The sequence below is a fragment of the Canis lupus genome, chromosome 26 (assembly GCF_048164855.1).
Source record: "Canis lupus baileyi chromosome 26, mCanLup2.hap1, whole genome shotgun sequence".
Lineage (NCBI taxonomy): Eukaryota > Metazoa > Chordata > Mammalia > Carnivora > Canidae > Canis > Canis lupus.
The window spans coordinates 20,650,119-20,668,735 of NC_132863.1; the positions used below are offsets into that span (position 1 = coordinate 20,650,119).

General features: G+C 38.7%; 1 protein-coding gene across 1 annotated transcript in view; it reads right to left on the reverse strand.

The window, feature by feature from the left end:
• The window catches only part of EBF4 (EBF family member 4), a 59,558-nt gene that overhangs the window by 25,754 nt on the left and 15,187 nt on the right, over positions 1 to 18,617 (reverse strand). Inside the window, exon 7 of the mRNA XM_072800299.1 lies at positions 18,489 to 18,557. Within this exon, the coding sequence (XP_072656400.1) occupies positions 18,489 to 18,557 (69 nt within the window). The remainder of the gene's footprint in view (positions 1 to 18,488; positions 18,558 to 18,617) is intronic.

An 18,617-nucleotide genomic window follows, 5' to 3' on the forward strand; every position in this document is an offset into this window, starting at 1 on the left:
CACACTCAGCATGGAGTCTGTTTGATTCTCTCCCTCTCCCTCTGCTCCTCCCCTCACTTGGGCTCTCTCAAAAAAAAAAAAAAAAAAGGAATAGAAGAATAGTTAGAAAAATTCTAAAATATGAGTAATGCAGAGGAGTAGTAGATCAACTTGTCACTAAAAAAATATTAGAAATCTGGGATGCCTGGGTGGCTCAGCAGTTGAGCATCTACCTTTGGCCCAGGGCATGACCCTGGAGTCCCAGGATCAAGTCTCACTTCGGGCTTCCTGCATGGAGCCTGCTTCTCCCTCTGCCTATGTCTCTGCCTCTCTCTCTCTCTGTCTCTCATGAAAAAATAAATAAAATCTTAAAATCTTAGAAATCTTCAAAAATTAAAACAGCATCACATTCCCACATGAATAAATAGATGAAATAATGACATAGGATGGAAAGTCCAGAAATACAAATAACTCATTTAGAATACAGCATGAGTGATATTTACTATTGGTAGGGAAAGATGGATTATTCAATAATCACTGTTGGGACAACTGGAGCCATCAGAAAAAATATAGGTGGACCCATATTTCCTAACTTTAATTAACCAGGGTAAATTCCAAATAGATGATTTCTTCTTCAAGTATTATGGTAGATTACATATCTTTAAAGTGCCATCCTGGGGTACCTGGGTGGTTCAGTTAGGTAAGTGTGTCTGACTCTTGATCTCAGCTTAGGTCTTGATGTCAGGGTCATGAGTTCAAGCCCTGAGTTGAGCTCCATGCTGGGCACGGAGCCTACATAAATAAATAAATAAATAAATAAATAAATAAATAAATAGCTTTCTCGTTATGACCATATCCTGAAGTTTTATCTAAAAGGTAAGGAGGGCAGCCCAGGTGGCTCAGTGGTTTAGCGCCGCCTTCAGCCCAGGGCATGATCCTGGGGACTGGGATCAAGTCCCATGTCGGGCTCCCTGCATGGAGCCTGCTTCTCCCTCTGCCTGTGTCTCTGCCTCTCTCTCTCTCTCTGTCTCTCATAAATAAATAAAATCTTTTAAAAAAATAAAAGGTAAGGAAAATCTCCAAGGATTAAAAAAAAAAAAAAAGACAAAAACAAGAGGTTGAAACCTAAGTGGGAACAATTAACTATGAGCTAGCACAAATATTAGGGTTGTACTGGTGTCAAATGCCAATATAAACACATTGAGATGGAGAATAGGGATCACTTCAGACGAGAGCGCTGAATCCTCTGAGGAACCTAGAGAGATCCCAGTTTGGTAGCATTGCCTATTCCTGGTGGAATCACACACAAATCCTTCCAGAGGAAAACATACCCTGTTCTGGCCCTGATGTGATTCAACCATATATGAGATAAAATAATCACTACCACAATAATAACAACAAAAACACGAGACAAAGAGACAAGCCATCATGAATAAGAGTCAGCGGAAGTAATGAACAACAGATATAGGAACCAAGGACTTCTCATGTTGGAATTATCAAGTACTGAATGTAAAAATAACCACAAACATTTTAAAGAAATAAAAAGATAATTAAAAAATTAATAAGCACCAAGATATCCCCCTAAGACATATTTGAAAATGAACTAAATAAAACTTTTATTTTTTATTTTATTTATTTATTTATTTATTTATTTATTTATTTTTATTTTTTATTTTATTTATTTATTTATTTATTTATTTATTTATTTATTTATTTATGATAGTCACAGAGAGAGAGAGAGAGACAGGCAGAGACACAGGCAGAGGGAGAAGCAGGCTCCATGCACCAGGAGCCCGATGTGGGATTCGATCCCGGGTCTCCAGGATCGCGCCCTGGGCCAAAGGCAGGCGCCAAACCGCTGCGCCACCCAGGGATCCCTATTTATTTATTTTTTATTTTTTATTTTTTTTTATTTTTATTATTTTTTTTTTAAATTTTTTTTTTTTATTTATGATAGTCACACAGAGAGAGAGAGAGAGAGAGGCAGAGACACAGGCAGAGGGAGACGCAGGCTCCATTCCCTGGGAGCCCGACATGGGATTCGATCCTGGGTCTCCAGGATCGCGCCCTGGGCCAAAGGCAGGCACTAAACCACTGCGCCACCCAGGGCTCCCTATTTATTTTTTAAATAAAACTTTTAGAAATGGAAAATAAAATCCCTGAAATTAATAGCTCACTGGATAAATTAAACAATAGTTTAGGTGCAACTAACTAGTGACTGGGGAGATGAATAAAAAAGAATTACCCAGAATGCAGTACAAAGAGAAAAATAGGTCAGACATATATAATTGTTTAGGATATATGGAGAACAGAATTAAAGGTCTAAATTGGAGTGTCATTTGAAGTGCCATAAGGGGAAAGGAGAGAATATAACTGAGATGTAACATCAGGCAAAGGCTGAGCAAGTTACAGAAGTGATGAAAGATATAAATCCATAGATACAAAAAGATCAACAAATTCTAAGAAGGATAAAAAAATTCACAAGCAGGGACGCCTGGGTGGTTCAGCGGTTGAGTGCCTGCCTTTGGCCCAGGCCATGATCCTGGAGTCCCGGGATCACGTCCCACATCTGCTCCCTGCACGGAGGCTTGCTTCTCCCTCTGCCTATGTCTCTGCCTCTCTCTTTCTGTGTCTCTCATGAATAAATAAATAAAATCTTAAAAAAATTTCACAGACACATTAGAGTAAACTGAAGAACTCCAAAGACAAGAGAAGCTCTTATATAGAGAGGAAAGAAAGTTTACTTGCAAAAGAATGACAGTTATACTGCACTTTTCAGCAGCAACAATGGAAGCATTTTCAAAGTGTTAAGTAAAAAGCTGTAAGTCTAGAAGTATGTTTTCAGGAAAATCATCTTTCAAGAAAGACAGTGGTATATAAAGACATTGATAGAAAAACAAAAGCGAGCGTGCTGTTTACCACCATAGACCTTTAGAAACTTCTAAAAGATGTACTTCAGAAAGAGAGAAAATGACCTTCAGAAGAGAGAAAATGACCCCAAAGGAACAAAGAGGAAGTTGTAAGATGCAAGAAAAAAAAAAAAGATAAGCCAAAAAGCCCTTGATAAAGCTAAAGAAAAATTTCATACATAATTAAAAATATTAACAGTATGTGGAATTTTAGAAGAATTAAAATTCTGGACCAAAGATCTTATAAATAGGGCAGGGGTGGTAATAGAATGGTCTAAGATCAGTAGTGAGCTGGTAAATATTTAACAATCATCTCCAGCAGGGGAAAACCCATGATTTATAATGTTTGTTGACTTCCATGATTATATATGTTCCCCCCATGGCTGATTTCAAGCTACCAGTATGATGTCACTGAATATGGAGTTGAGAAGAGATACTAACAATTAGCTCTTGTGAACTGGTATGAGGCAGCTCCAGCACACCACCATTCGAAATTCTAATTAGTTAGGAAAGAAACTATGACTTTGTTATGAATACACAGTAAATTTCAAGGTTAATAGCTAAAAGAATAGAAATTAAGTGATTAAACTTCTAAACCAGTAGAGGCAAAAGTGCAGTAAGAAACACATACACTACATCAAACAAAATTCTCATTTTTTTTTAATATATCAAGAAAGGAAAACAAAGAAACAGAGAAGAGGTGGAACAAATAAAGAGCACAAAGTGAGATGGTAGAAAATAATTGAAATAAATTAATAGGGATCCCTGGGTGGCGCAGCGGTTTAGCGCCTGCCTTTGGCCCGGGCGTGATCCTGGAGACCCGGGATCGAGTCCCACGTCGGGCTCCCGGTGCATGGAGCCTGCTTCTCCCCCTGCCTGTGTCTCTGCCTCTCTCTCTCTCTCTCTGTGACTATCATAAATAAATAAAAATTAAAAAAAAGTTTTGAAATAAATTAATAATCTCAATAAAGAAAATGGACTAAATTTTCAGTTAAAAATAGACTGGATTTAAAAAATAAATCCAGGGATGCCTGGGTGGCTCAGCAGTTTAGCGCCTGCCTTTGGCCCAGGGCATGATCCCGGAGTCCCAGGATTGAGTCCCACATCGGGCTCCCTGCATGGAGCCTGCTTCTCCCTCTGCCTATGTCTTTACCTTTCTCTCTCTTTTTTTTTTTTTTTTAAGATTTTATTTATTTATTCATGATAGTCACACAGAGAGAGAGAGAGAGGCAGAGACACAGGCAGAGGGAGAAGCAGGCTCCATGCACCGGGAGCCCGATGTGGGATTCGATCCCGGGTCTCCAGGATCAGCCCCGGGCCAAAGGCAGGCGCCAAACCGCTGCGCCACCCAGGGATCCCTACCTTTCTCTCTCTGTCTCTCTCATGAATAAATAAATAAAACATTAAAAAAAAGAATGAAAAAAATAATTCCAGCAATATGCTATTAAAAGAGAAATACTTGAAACAAAAGGACACATAATCATTGAAAATAAAGGATGAATAAAGGTATACGGTGCAAATATAACCAAAAGTAAGTTAAGAGAGTCTGCAAATTATATCAGATAAAATGGACTTTCAAGCAAAATATATATTAGAAATAAAGGACCAACAAATGCTGATAAAAGTAAATATATATTAATGTGTAAAAATTTTGATATGTATATATCAAAAAAAGTTGAAACCCACAAAGATCAACTGAAAGTTCATGTGAACTCCATCTCTCAATTTTTAATAGGTCAAGCAGACAAAGATAAATAAAGACAGATCCGAACAACACAGTTAACAATCTTGATTTAGGGGTGCCTGGGTGGCTCAGTCAGTTAAGCATCTGCCCTCAGTCAGGTCGTGATCCCAGGGTCCTGGGATTGAGCCCCATGTTGGGCTGCCTGCTCAATGGGGAGTCTTCTTCCTTTCCCTCTCTCCTGCTCATGCTCGTGCTCTCTCAAATTAATAAATAAAATCTTTTTTTTAAAGATTTATTTATTTATTTATTTATTTATTTATTTATTTATTTATTGTAGACATAGAGAGAGAGAGAGAGACAGAGACACAGGAGGAGGGAGAAGCAGGCTCCATGCCGGGAGCCCGACGCGGGACTCGATCCCGGGACTCCAGGACCACGCCCTGGGCCAAACCGCTGAGCCACCCAGGGATCCCCAATAAATAAAATCTTTTAAAAAAACAATCTTGGGCACCTGGGTGGCTCAGTCAGTTAAGCAACTGCCTTTGGCTCGGGACATTATCCCAGGGTTCTGGGATCAAGTCCTGCATTGGGCTCACTCTTCAATGGGGCCTGCTTCTCCCACTCCCTCTGCCTTTTCTCTCACTTGTGCTCTCTCTTTCTCTCTCTCAAATAAATGAATAAAATCTTTTTAAAAAATCTTGGTTAAATGGACAAATATATAAAGTGGTAGATCTATTAGACACACAATTAAGTTATAAATTGGTAACAAATATAAATAGAAAAAAACCACATGTTTGGGAATTAAAAAACACACTTCTGCTTCTAACCAAGATGGAGTAACAGAAACGTGTGGCCTGAAAACCAAATAAGACAAAAAAAAAAAAAAAAAAAAACAGACAAAATGCACAAAACATTTTTTCAAGGTAATGGGGATCACATAACAAAGAAACAGTGATCCCTAAAAGATGGGAAATAAATGAGGTGAACATGACAAATGCCTCATTATATTGATTTGAGAGTTTCCATACTACAACATAGGAGGGGGAGCTGAGGCAGAGCCCAGCTGATCCCAGAATTGAAAAGATGCACTGAGAGTCCATAGAAACCAAGGTAGCTAGACTTCATGGGACAGAGCCTCATAGAAGAGAGAGATACATAGAAAGAGAAACCAGAAAATTTTAAGAGTCTCTCTTGACTATTTAGTATAAGACTGGTCAGTGTGTGCATATGAAGAAATTACCCAAGGCCAGACAAAGAACTACCCAAAAGGAATAAAGAGAACAGTCCTGGTGCTCACATAGAGATGGGAATAGTGCCTGTTTCTACTAGCTAAGCTTGAAAAACTAATAATTTATGGGATATTGGTTAGAGTACTTAAGAAGGTCTTACTTTAGTAGTGGGAAATAATTAGTCCTAGTTTGAGTATTGGTGTGGAACCATCTAAAAAATCATCAAATCAAGACTCAAAAAGATGAAACTGTTTCCAAGTAACCTAGCTGCACCCCAGAACAAAGCTCAAGAAGATTTATAGGAATACAAAAATATCCAACACCAAACAAGGAAAAATTCATAATGTCTGACATCTAATTACAGAATACCAGGCATGCCAAGATGCAAAATAAATATGATCCATAATGAGAATAATCAATCAATTGAAATAGAATAGACACAGATGTTAGAAGTAGCAGAAAAAGTCATTAAAAGGGTAACTATAGGGGGATCCCTGGGTGGCTCAGTGGTTTAGCGCCTGCCTTCAGCCCAGGTCGTGATCCCGGGATCAAGTCCTGCATTGGGCTCCCTGTATGGAGCCTGCTTCTCCCTCTGCCTGTGTCTCTGCCTCTCTCTCTCTCTCTCTCTGTGTCTCTCATGAATAAATAAAGAAATCTTAAAAGAAAAGAGTAATTATAACAGTATTTGTTATATTCAAAAATTTAAGTAGAGTCATGGAAGATATAAAAAAGAAACAAATCAAACTTGCAGAGATGAAAACTACAATATTTAAGATAAAAAAATATATTGGAGGGGATTAACAACAGATGAAACAGTGCTGAAGAAAGGATTAGTGAACTTGAAGCATGGCAGTAAAACTATCCAAAATGAAATGTTTTTCATTTCAAAACAAAAATCCCCTAAAATGAAATGTGAGTGAGCTGCACGACAACCTCAAGCAGTTTAGTATTTGTAATTGGAGTAATTAGAATCTGCAAAGTAGTGGGACTGTGGGGATGGTGTGCAGAAAAATACTTGAGAAAATAATGATAAAAAACTTTCCAGAAAGGGGCGGCTGGGTAGCTCAGTTGGTTTACCATCTGCCTTTGGCTCAGGTCATGATTCCAGGGTCCTGGGATCAAAACCCACATTAAGGTTCCTGCTCAGCAGGGAGTCTTCTTCCCTCTCCCCTTCTTCCTCCCTCTCTGCCACTCCCCCTACTCACGCTGTCTGCCAAATAAATAAAAATGTTTAAAAAAACATTCCAAATGTAATAAAAACTATAACCTCATAGATCCAAAAAGATCAATGAGCTCCAAGCACATGAAATATGAAGAAAAACCACACCAATGCAATCATAATCAAGTTGTTTAAAATGAATAATAAAGAGAGGCACCTGAGTGGCTCAGCCGGTTTGGCATCTGACTCTTGATTTTGGCTTGGGTCATGAGCTCAGGGTCATGGGATTGGGCCCACATCAGGCTCTGTGCTCAGCAGGGAGTCTGCTTGTCCCTCTCCCTCTGCTCCCCCCTCCCATCTCTATCTCTATCTCTAAAATAAGTAAATACAATCTTCAAAAAAATAAAGAATAAAGAGAAAAATCTTAAAAGCAGCCAGAAATAAAAGACATGTTTATGTACAGAGGAACAAAGATAGTAATAGTATCAGATTTCTCATCAGAAATACAAGAGAGAAGACAGTGGAACAACATCTTAACAATAAAAGTCAACCTAGAATTCTATACCCAGTTAAAATACAAACAAATATTAAAGGATGCCCTTCAGACATAAGAAAAATGGAAGTCTGGGTCTACAGAAAAGAATGAAGAACACTAGAAATGGTAACTAGATGGCTGGGTAAATGTATAACATATTTTTCATATTTTTAAAATCTCTTTAGAAATAATTGTTTAAGCAAAAATATCCATGTATTATGGATTTTATAACTTAAAAAAATAGAATTAATGACAATAGTATACTACAGATAAAGTGGTATAATTGAAAGTGGACTGCAATAACCTAAAGATATGAGTCCTAAAGCAATTACTAAAATAACAAAAATAGTTTTGCTAATAGGCCAACAAAGGAAATAAAATGAAATAATAATAAAATTATCCAAATAATCTAAAAGACTGGAAAAAAAAAAGAAAAGAACAAAGAAGAGAACAGAAGAACAAGCTTAAAGAAAATGTTGAGATGATAGACTCATAACCATATCAATAATCACATTAAATATAAATGGTCTAAATTGTTGAATTTGTTGGCATAAAATTGTTCATAATATTCTCAATATAATTAATATCTCTAGAATCTATAGTGATGTCACCACTCTCATTTATGATATTGGCAAAATGTGTGTTCTTTTTTTTTTTTTTCTGATCAGTCTGAGTATAGGTTTACCCATTTTATTGATCTTCTAAAAGAATCAGGTTTTGGTTTCATTGATTTTTCTCTATTGTTTATCTGTTTCCTATTTTGATATTTATTAGTTCCTTTCTTCTGCTCACTTTGGATTTAATTTCACCTCCTTTTTCTGGTTTCCTGGAATGAAACCTGAGGTCATTGGTTTAAGATTTTTTTAGCTATGACATCAAAAGCATAATACATAGGGGATCCCTGGGCAGCTCAGCAGTTTAGTGCCTGCCTTTGGCCCAGGGCCTGATCCTGGAGTCCCGGGATCAAGTCCCACATCAGGTTCCCTGCATGGAGCCTGCTTCTCCCTCTGCTTGTGTCTCTGCTTCTCTCTCTCTCTCTCTGTGTCTCTCATGAATAAGTAAATAAAATATTTTTTAAAAAAGCATAATACATAAAAGAAAAATACAAAAATTTACAAAATTTGTAAATTAGACTTCATGAATTTAAAAAATTGTATTCTTCAAATAACACTGTTAAGAGAATGAAAAGACAAGTCACTGGGAAATTTTTTTTGTAAAATAGATATCTTACTTTTATCCACAATATATAAAGAACTTCTACAACTCAATAATAATAAAATAACCCAATAAAAAGGAGGATAATGGTGGAATATCTGAACAGACACTTCTTCAAAGAAAATATATGGATAGAAAATAAGCACATGAAAAGATGTTCAACATCATTAGTCATTAAGGATGTATAAATTAAAACCACAATGACATACCATCACACACCTATTAGAATGGCTAATATTAAAAAGATAGACTATTCTTATGCTAACAAGAATGCAGAGGAACTACAACTCTCATACACTGCTAATGGGAGTGTAAAATGGTACAACCACGTTGGAAATCAGTTAGGTAATTACTTATAAAGTTAAACATACTCTTATCATAGGATCTAACCATTCCATTCCTAGGATTTTACCCAAGAGAAATGAAAGCATTGTCTGTAAAAGGACTTGTATATGAATGTTTATAAAGCTTTATTTGTAATAGCTATAAACTGGAAGCAACCCAATCGTCTATCAAGAGACGATGGCACAAAGTTTTTACTATATTCATACAATGGAAAAACCACTCAGCAATAAAAATAAATGAGGTATTGATACATCCAACAACATGGATGAAACACACAAAAAAGATTATGCTTAGTGAAAAAACCTACACCAAAAAAAAAAAAAGCACACACTGTATAATTTCATTTATATAAAAATCTACAAAATGGAAACCAATCTATAATGACAGAAAGCAGAGCAATGGTTGTTTGAGGATAGAGGTCAGGGGAGAGAGGGAGAGATTTCAAGAGTGATGAGGAAATTTTTAGGGTTGAAGGATATGTTCATTATTTCAATAGTGGTGATGGTTTCATCAGTATGTACATATGTCAAACCTTTTCATATTGTTTACTTTATGTGCATTTTATTGCATATTGAGTATGCCTCATAAAGTTAACTTAAAAATAAAGAATAAGGGATCCCTGGGTAGCGCAGCGGTTTAGCGCCTGCCTTTGGCCCAGGGCGCGATCCTGGAGATCCAGGATCGAATCCCACGTCGGGCTCCCGGTGCATGGAGCCTGCTTCTCCCTCTGCCTGTGTCTCTGCCTCTCTCTCTCTGTGTGTGTGACATCATAAATAAATAAATAAATAAATAAATAAATAAATAGAATAAAAATTAAAAAAAAAGAATAAGGAAACTTATCTCTAAATATCCCATGCACTGAAAAATAAGTTGTAACCAGAAATTTAACAATCTTTGAAACTGAGTGGTAATAAAAATATGAGATATGAAAATGGGAGATACAGGAAAAGTAGTATTTTAAGGAAATTAAGTAATTGTATTAAAAGAAAGAAGGTCAGTGATTAATGAGCTAAGTATCCAACTCGTGAAATTAGGAAAGAACAAAATAAACCCAATGAAAGAAGGGTGAAAATAAATGGAGAATTAATGTAATGCAAAGCAAACACACATTTGAAAGATTGATAAAGCTAAAAGTTAGTTTTTATATATATTTTTAAGAGATTTATTTATTCATTTATTTGAGAGAGAGAGAGAGAAAGAGTCAGAACATGAGCAGGAAGGGCAGAAGGAGAGGGACAAAGAATCTCAAGCAGACTCCACATGGAGCATGGAGTCCAATGTGAGGGGCTCGATCTCATGATCCTGAGATCATGACCTGAGCTGAAACCAAGAGTTGGATATTTGATCAACTGTGCCACCTAGGTGCCTCTAAAAGTTAGTTTTTAGGGCAGCCTGGGTGGCTTAGCGGTTTAACGCCTGCCTTCAGCCCAGGGTATGATCCTGGATCCCGGAATTGAGTTCCACATCGGGCTCCCTGCATGGAGCCTGCTTTTCCCTCTACCTGTGTCTGCCTCTCTCTCTCTGTCTCTCATGAATAAATGAATAAAATCTTAAAAAAAAAGAAAAGTTAGTTTTTAGAAAGTACTAAAATATTGCTGGCAAAACGTATCAAGGAGAAAGATATGCTACAAACAATATCAGGATGGAAAAATATAGCAGAGATCAAAAAGATGAGAACATTATGAACAACTTTATGGAAACAAATTTGAAAACTTGGGTACAAAGTACAAATTTCTTAAAGAATATAACTCACCAAAAGAGAATATACAAGAAACAGAAGGCCTGAACAATCCATTACCATTAAAAAGAAATGAGTCAATGATTTAAAAATTCTCTCCTCATCCCCACAAACTCAAGACAAATTACAACGAATTTTCAAGGAACAAATCATTCCAAACTCACACAAATTCATCCAGCAAATAGTAAAAGAAAGAACATACCCTTTTTAATTACTTGAGTCTGATATACCACTGTCAAAATCATACCTTGACATCATAAGATAATTATAAGTCAGTCACTGTTGAACATAAATGCAAAAACTCTAAAAATATTATTAGCAATGCAAATCCTGCAGCATATAGAGAAGACAGTAAACCATTAACCAAGTTAGGTTTATACCAGGTAATTCAAGTTTAGGAAAACCATTAATGAAATTCAGTGCATTAACAGTTTGAAGGAGAAAGGCTATCTCATCAACTCAATACATGTAGAGAAAAGCAACATGTGAAATTCAACATCCATTCATGATTTTAAAAAATCCCCAACAAAAATCACTTACCAAACCTTTTTAACCCGATAGAGGATAGCTACCAAATATCTATAGTTAAACATGTTTTTAATGGTAAAACATCAGAAACATTTTCTTTAAAACCAAAAACAAGACAAGAATGGCATTGCCATTGTTTATATTCAATGTTGTACTTGAGATTCTAGTCAGAGCAATAAAATAAGAAAAAAAGGGGAGGAGGGGCACCTGGGTGGCTCAGTCTGTTAAGCATCTGCCTTCAGCCCAGGTCTTGATCTCAGGGTCCTGGGATGGAGCCCCACATGGACGCCCACATTGAGCCTAGCATCTGGCTCCCTGCTCAGTGGGCATTCTGCCACCCCTATCCTTCTACCCCTCACCCCCCACCCCACTCATGCTCACTTTCTCTCTCTCTCTCTCAAATAAATAAATAAATAAAATCTTTAAATCAAATATGTAAGGATTGGATAAAAAAAAAAAAAACCCAACAGTCATGGTTTGCATAAGATGGCTGTCTATACAGAAAAAGCAAAACAAATATAAAGACAAAGATCCACATGCAAATATCAATTGCATTTCTCTATACTATCAACAAAGAGTTAGAAAATATAACAAAGGATATAATTTGCAATAGCAACAAAATATAAATTGTATTAAAAATAAGCTGCCCATATGCTTGAATGGCTCATTCCCTCTTCAAATAGTTCTTTTTTTTTTTTAGATGTTACTATTTACTTATTTATTCATGAGAGATACACAGAAAGAGAGGCAGAAACATAGGCAGAGGGAGAAGCAGGCTCCCTGTGGGGAGCCTGATGTGGGACATGGTCCCAGGACCCTGGGATCACACCCTGAGCCAAAAGCAGACGTTCAACCCAGGCGTCCATCATTCTCTTTTCAGATCTTTCCTAAATGGGGCACCTGGTGGCTCAGTGGTTGAGCATCTGCCTTTGGCTCAGGTCATGGTCCCAGGGTCCTGAGATCGAGTCCCATATGGGGCTACCCTCAGACAGCCTGCTTCTCCCTCTGATTAGGTCTCTGCCTCTCTGTGTCTCTCACAAATAAATAAATAATCTTTAAAAAAATCTTTCCTCAAACTCCACCTTCAATGTGGCCTACTGGGATCACTCCATGTAAAAATCACATTTCCCTGACGCCTAAATTCCTGATTAGTTTTATTGTTATCTAGTTTTTCCATATATCACATTCTAATGTACATAGAATGATTGTTTTTGACTATCTCCCCTGTGTCTTCTCCTTCCATGAGAACAGATATTTTTGTCTGCTTTGTTTACTCTGGTAATCTTAGAGCCTAGAACACTGCCTTATACACAGTAGATGCTCAATAAATATTTATTGAATGAGTGAATTGCATGAAAAAAAGTGTATGTGGCCTTTATTAAGAAAATTATAAAACTTTATTGAAAGGCATTAGAGAAAATACACATAAATAGATAAACCATATTCATGGATAGGAAGACTCAGTAGCATAAAGATGTGAATTCCCTTCCAAATTAAAGTACAAGTTAACTGTAATATTAATCAAAGCCCCCCAAAATGTGTGTGTGTGTGTAATTTTATAGGTGGATTCCAAACTTATATGGAAACACAAAAGGCCAAAAAATGCAATACTCTCCTCAAGAATAAGAGAGGAAAGACTTGCCCTACACACTTATTTATATCATTATTATAAAGCTATAGTGATTAAAACAATGTGATGTTAGCACAGGAATTATCAAATAAATCAAAGGACTATAATAAAGAGTCTAGAACCATACCCATAAATAGAAGGAAACCTGACTTAGGACATAGATGGTACTGCAGCTCAATAGGAAAGGATCAGCTATTTAATAAATGACACTAGAATAGTTAGTGATTCATAAATAAAAAAATAATTACATTGATCCCTTAATTCATACCATGCCCCCAAATTAGTTCCACATGGATTATAAACCTAAATGTAAGATGAAAAACTATTAAACCTTTAGAAGAAAATACAGAAGAATATGTTTATGACTCAGCATAGGGAAGGATTTCTTAAATAAAACAGAGTAAAAGAGGCACCTGGGTGGCTTAGTGGTTGAGCGTCTGCCTTTGGCTTAGATTGTGATCCTGGGGTCCTGGGATAGAGTCCCACACTGGGCTCCCTGCAAGGAGTCTGCTTCTCCCTCTGCCTATGTCTCTGCCTCTCTGTGTCTCTCATGAATAAATAAATAAAATCTTTAAAAATTTTGGGGATAAAAAACCCAAACCATTCAAAAAGAAAAATGGGCAAAAAACTTTAGCATATACTTAATAGAGGTAATGCAAATACTAATAAATAAAAAAGACGCTCAACTTCATTAGTAATCAGGAAAACGCAAATTAAAGCCCCCCACAAAATTCCCTGTGTGCCCATTAGACTGGTAAACATTAAGACTGACATTAGTAAGGGTTGGTGAGGATGTGGAGCAATATGAACTTCATCACTGCGGCTCCCTGTCAAGCAGAGTCCAACAGGGCCTCGATCCCAGGACTCTGGGATCAGGACCTGAGCTGAACCAACTGACACTGAACTGACTGAGCCACCCATGCGCCCTGTTGACCAAATATTTAATTGTAAACAATGAAACCATAAAAATATCAGAAAAACCACAGGATAAATTTTTAAAAATCGTTTTGGTGTGAGAAAGGCCTTTCTAAATATGATAAAAATCCAGAGTACTTAAAAGATTGAGGGGTTGGACAAGTTTCACCCTAAGAAAAGTTCCAAGATAACAATCAACTAGAAAAAAAAAATCTGTGCAACTAATGCAAAGGGCTAATTTCCTTAATACATACTCCTACAAATCAATAACAAAAGCTCATCCTTCATTGAAAAAGAAGCAAAAGAAATGAAGAGATAACTCACAGAAAATGAAATACAAATAGTTGAGATACCCGAAAGTGTGCTCAACCTCAGAGTAAGAGAGATGAAATTGACCAAGATACCACAGTTCATGTGATGATACAGAAAGACAAAGTATGGTGACCACGGCTTGCTGCAGTCATTTCTCAACCCCAAGATTGCTTACCTTCATTCCTTGAAGATTTTACTACTGGATCACCACACATACTCTTGACCTATGACCTTGTCATAATTCTTGGTGATTTCAGTATCAGTATAGATAGAGAATTCTTCCAAAACATTCTCCTCTGCATTCCGCGAGCATCTCTCCTTCAACGACCTTGTCTCTACCTTCCCTTAGCCACATCTTATTGATAAATGCAATCTCCAAATAATCCTACCTACAGACAACTCATGGTCTAATCATCTTCTAACCTCCAGCTCAACCCCTTTCTGGTACCTCAATTCCAACAATTGTTTGGCCCCATCAGAACCTACATTCCATTCATCCTGCCTTCTCTTTACCCTCCATATTCCTCTCCCTACTCCTTAAATTCTTTGTTCCATTTTCGTGAACACCCTTTGCATACACTTTTCACTCTCCTGCCTTCTTGTGTTTCCTTGTATTCACTTGGCAAACCCTTAACTCTGCTTACACGAGCACTCACCTATTCTGCACCTGCACATTCCTGTAGTTCAGCATGGCTGGAGAAATTTCTCACTTTATTTTTTATTTATTTTCTTAAAGATTTTATTTATTCATTTGAGAGAGAGAGCATGAGAAGGGAGTGGGGGAGGGGCAGAGGGAAAGGTAGAAGCAGCACCCACACCCCCCTGCCCTGTTGGGCAAGGAGCCCAATGTGGGGCTCCATCCCAGGATCCCGGTATCCTGACCTGAGCTGAAGGCAGACGCTTAACCGACTGAGCCACCCAGGTGCCCTGAAGTTTCTCACTTTAAATTTATGACCACAAACCTCCGGCAGGCCCTTGGTGCTGCTTGGCAATCACATGACATTTCAACGGTCCACTCACTCTCCTGGACAACTATTTTATGCCCCAGTGTATCATTCTCCATCCTCATGCTCAACTGTTGATCTTCCCAATTCACCGAGCAAACAAAGCAATCAGGAAAGAACATGTATCTGCAAGCTCCCACATTGGATGTCCCGATTTGCCGGCTTCCTTGCTCTGTCTGTGGATAGCTGCCTATGTTCCCAGCTAAACCACTCCTCCACCTGTGCATGGGATCTTATGCCCGTCGCTGACACAGGACATGGCTCCAGCAATTTCCCCTGTCTCCTGCATCATCATTTCCCTCCTTACCTGCTGGGTTTTCTCATTGGCATATGAAGAAGCTGTATTTTCCCCTGAGCCTCTATTTTTTTCTGTGTTCCTGCCACCACTTCATTTCTCTGATCCCTTTAAACTCCAGAGCTCCTCTGTTCATTTTCTCTGGTCTTTCTTCTCCTGTTCTCAGACACCCTCCTACCAGACTACTGACCTTCCACTCTCCTGAAACAGCTGTTGCTGAGGTCACCAATGTCCTCATTGCTAAATGTAATGGTGAATTCTTAGTCTTTTTATCAAACCCTGAACACCATTTGGTGCAGTTGACTGTTGCCTCCTTTTTTGGAATAGTTTCTTACCTAGACTTCTAGAGTATTCCAATTCTCTGATTTCCCTCTTGCTTCCCTGGCTGCTCCTTCTCATTCTCCTTCACTGGCTCCACATCTCCATGGCCTCTAAACACTGTACACACCCCAGGATTCAGTTCTTGGACTTCATGTTTTCTTTCAGCATTCATTCGCTTGATGATTTCATTAATTCAGATTTATATCTGCAGCCTGGACCTTTCCCTCAAGATCTGTACTCATGTTTTCTACTGCTTCCAATCCCCTTCCCCAGATGTTTGGTAAGCATCCTGATCTGATCTGCCTCCTCCCAAACCTGCTTGTCCTGAAATATTTTCCTCCTCAGTAAATAGGAACTCTGTCCTTCTAGGTTGATGAGGTCAGACATCTGGGATATGTATTTGACTGCCCCCCCTCTGTCAATTTGTCTCTCCTTCCATGACAAATCCTGTCAGTTCTGCCTATGAAATATATTCAACTACTTCCTGCCACCACCTCCTAACACCCCCTCTATAAGAGCCTCTACTTTCTCTCACCTGGATAACTGTATTGGCTTGCTAACTCACCTCATGCTTCCACCCTTGCCTCCTACAGGTCATCTACAACACACAAGCTAGAGTGATTTTGCTAAAATGTAAATCATCTCATTCTGCTCAAAAACCTCCCTACCGCCCCTGGCTTCCATGCCACACAGAATAAAAACCAAAGTCCTGGGATCCCTGGGTGGCGCAGCGGTTTGGCGCCTACCTTTGGCCCAGGGCGCGATCCTGGAGACCCGGGATCTAGTCCCACGTCGGGCTCCCGGTGCATTGGGCCTGCTTCTCCCTCTGCCTGTGTCTCTGCCTCTCTCTCTCTCTCTCTCTCTCTGTGTGTGACTATCATAAATAAATAAAAATTAAAAACAAAAAACAAAAAACAAAACAAAAAAGAAAAACCAAAGTCCTTGTAATGGTCTACATGCAACTTACAAGGCCCTGTCTGCATGGTTTTGCCTTCCTCTGACCACACTGTTGGTTCTCCAACACCATCTTTTCCTCTGGTCCCTCATTCTAGTCACTTGCGCTTTCTTGCTGTTCCTCAAACATACCAGGTCCACTTTTCCTCTGGATTCAAATATGGCTTCCATCCTTCCTTCCTTCCAGTCTTGGCTCAAATGTCATCTTTTTAAGGAGGCTTTCCTTAAATACTCTAAAATTGCGATACCCCCTTCCTGGGCACTCTGATCTTTCCTGATGCTGGCTTTTTCTCCTTAGCTGTTACCACCATCTGACATAATATGTGTTTCATTCATTCAGTTCACGTCCATCCCCCCAACTAGATTGTAAGCCATAAACACAAGCCTTTTGTCTGTTTTGGTCACTGCTTAATCCACAGAATATAGAAGAGACCCTGGCACAGAGTGAATATTAAAAAAAAATTGTTGAATGAATAAACAACGTATTTAATTGGCCAGAGTGTGGGCAACAGGCGTTCTCAAAAGTGCTGATACGAATACCAATTGGTGTAATCTCCACAGAGGGCAAATTGACAATAACTATTAAAATTACAACTGCACATCTCCTCTGACCCAGCAATTCTGCTTCTTTAATATCGTTCATATGAATGCATATATGTGCAAAGTGACACATGGACAAAGAAGTCACTGCAGCATATTTTATTCCCAAAAAGGAATGAAAATGCTCCAAATGTCCAGCAATGGCAGACTATTTAAAGAAATTATAGTTTATCCATACCATGGAATATTTTGCAGTAGCAAAAAAGAGGAAAGAGACTTCTTGTGTTCTGTTATAACCTCCCAGATATGCATGTTTTTTAGAGAAAAGAAAAGGTGCTGTAAAGTACACTTAGTATGCCAGGAAAGGTACAAAAAGAATATATATCTGAATTTTCTTGTCTATGGGCAGACAATTTCAAGATGTCCAAGAAACTGCTAACAGTGGTTGCTTAACTAGAGGGGAATGGATGGGTCAGGAGCAGAAGTGGAAATCTTTTCACTATAAACTCTTTTAAACTTGATTTTTTGCTTCTGTAAATGTTTTATCTATTAAAAGGAGGATAAGGCAGGGTTTATCTTCCAATATGGAACAATCCGTAAGATATATTGTCACAAATTTTTTAAAAATATGGTAAAAAAGAGTGTGCACCGTATGCTGTACGGATGGGTAGGGTACTCTTTTGTACCTTTTGAATTTTGTACCTTATACATGCATTTGCTATTCAAAATGAAATAAAATAATTTTAAAAGATCATGATGGGAGAACGCATTTTTACATGCATCACCTCAACAGTCCTGTGACTGACATCCACCAAGTATGTCCCCATTTTTCCAATGAAGGAAATGGAAGAACAGAGAAGCCAAGCCAAGCAGGCAGAGGTGGAAGTGGACCTGCCTTCCCACGCCGGCCCCTTGGTCCCCCCAGCCACTCTCTGGGCTCTGGTTCGCTTCTTCCCCGTCCCGCCCCCACCCTCTGCCCTGGCTCTCTGGGTTCTTCCCCAGGGAACATATCTCCTAAGCCCAGCCCAAGAAGTCCGCACCGGGGCTTCACTCCGAGGCCAGGGATGGCAGCTCCCTGGTGTCTTGACAGTTTCGCTCTGCTTACAGCCACCAATAGGGGGCGTGGGTGTGCCACCCTGTTATGCGACTGAACCCAGCCCACCCTGGCCTCCCACGGCCTCCTCCCCAAGCTGTACCTGTCAATGATGACCGGGTCAGAGGGTGTCTCATTCCGGTTGCCGCAGCTCTTGCGGTCACAGCACCGGCTGGGGGAAGATAAAGAGAGGAAGGAGGAGGAAGGGAATGAAGGAGGTGTGTGTGTGTGT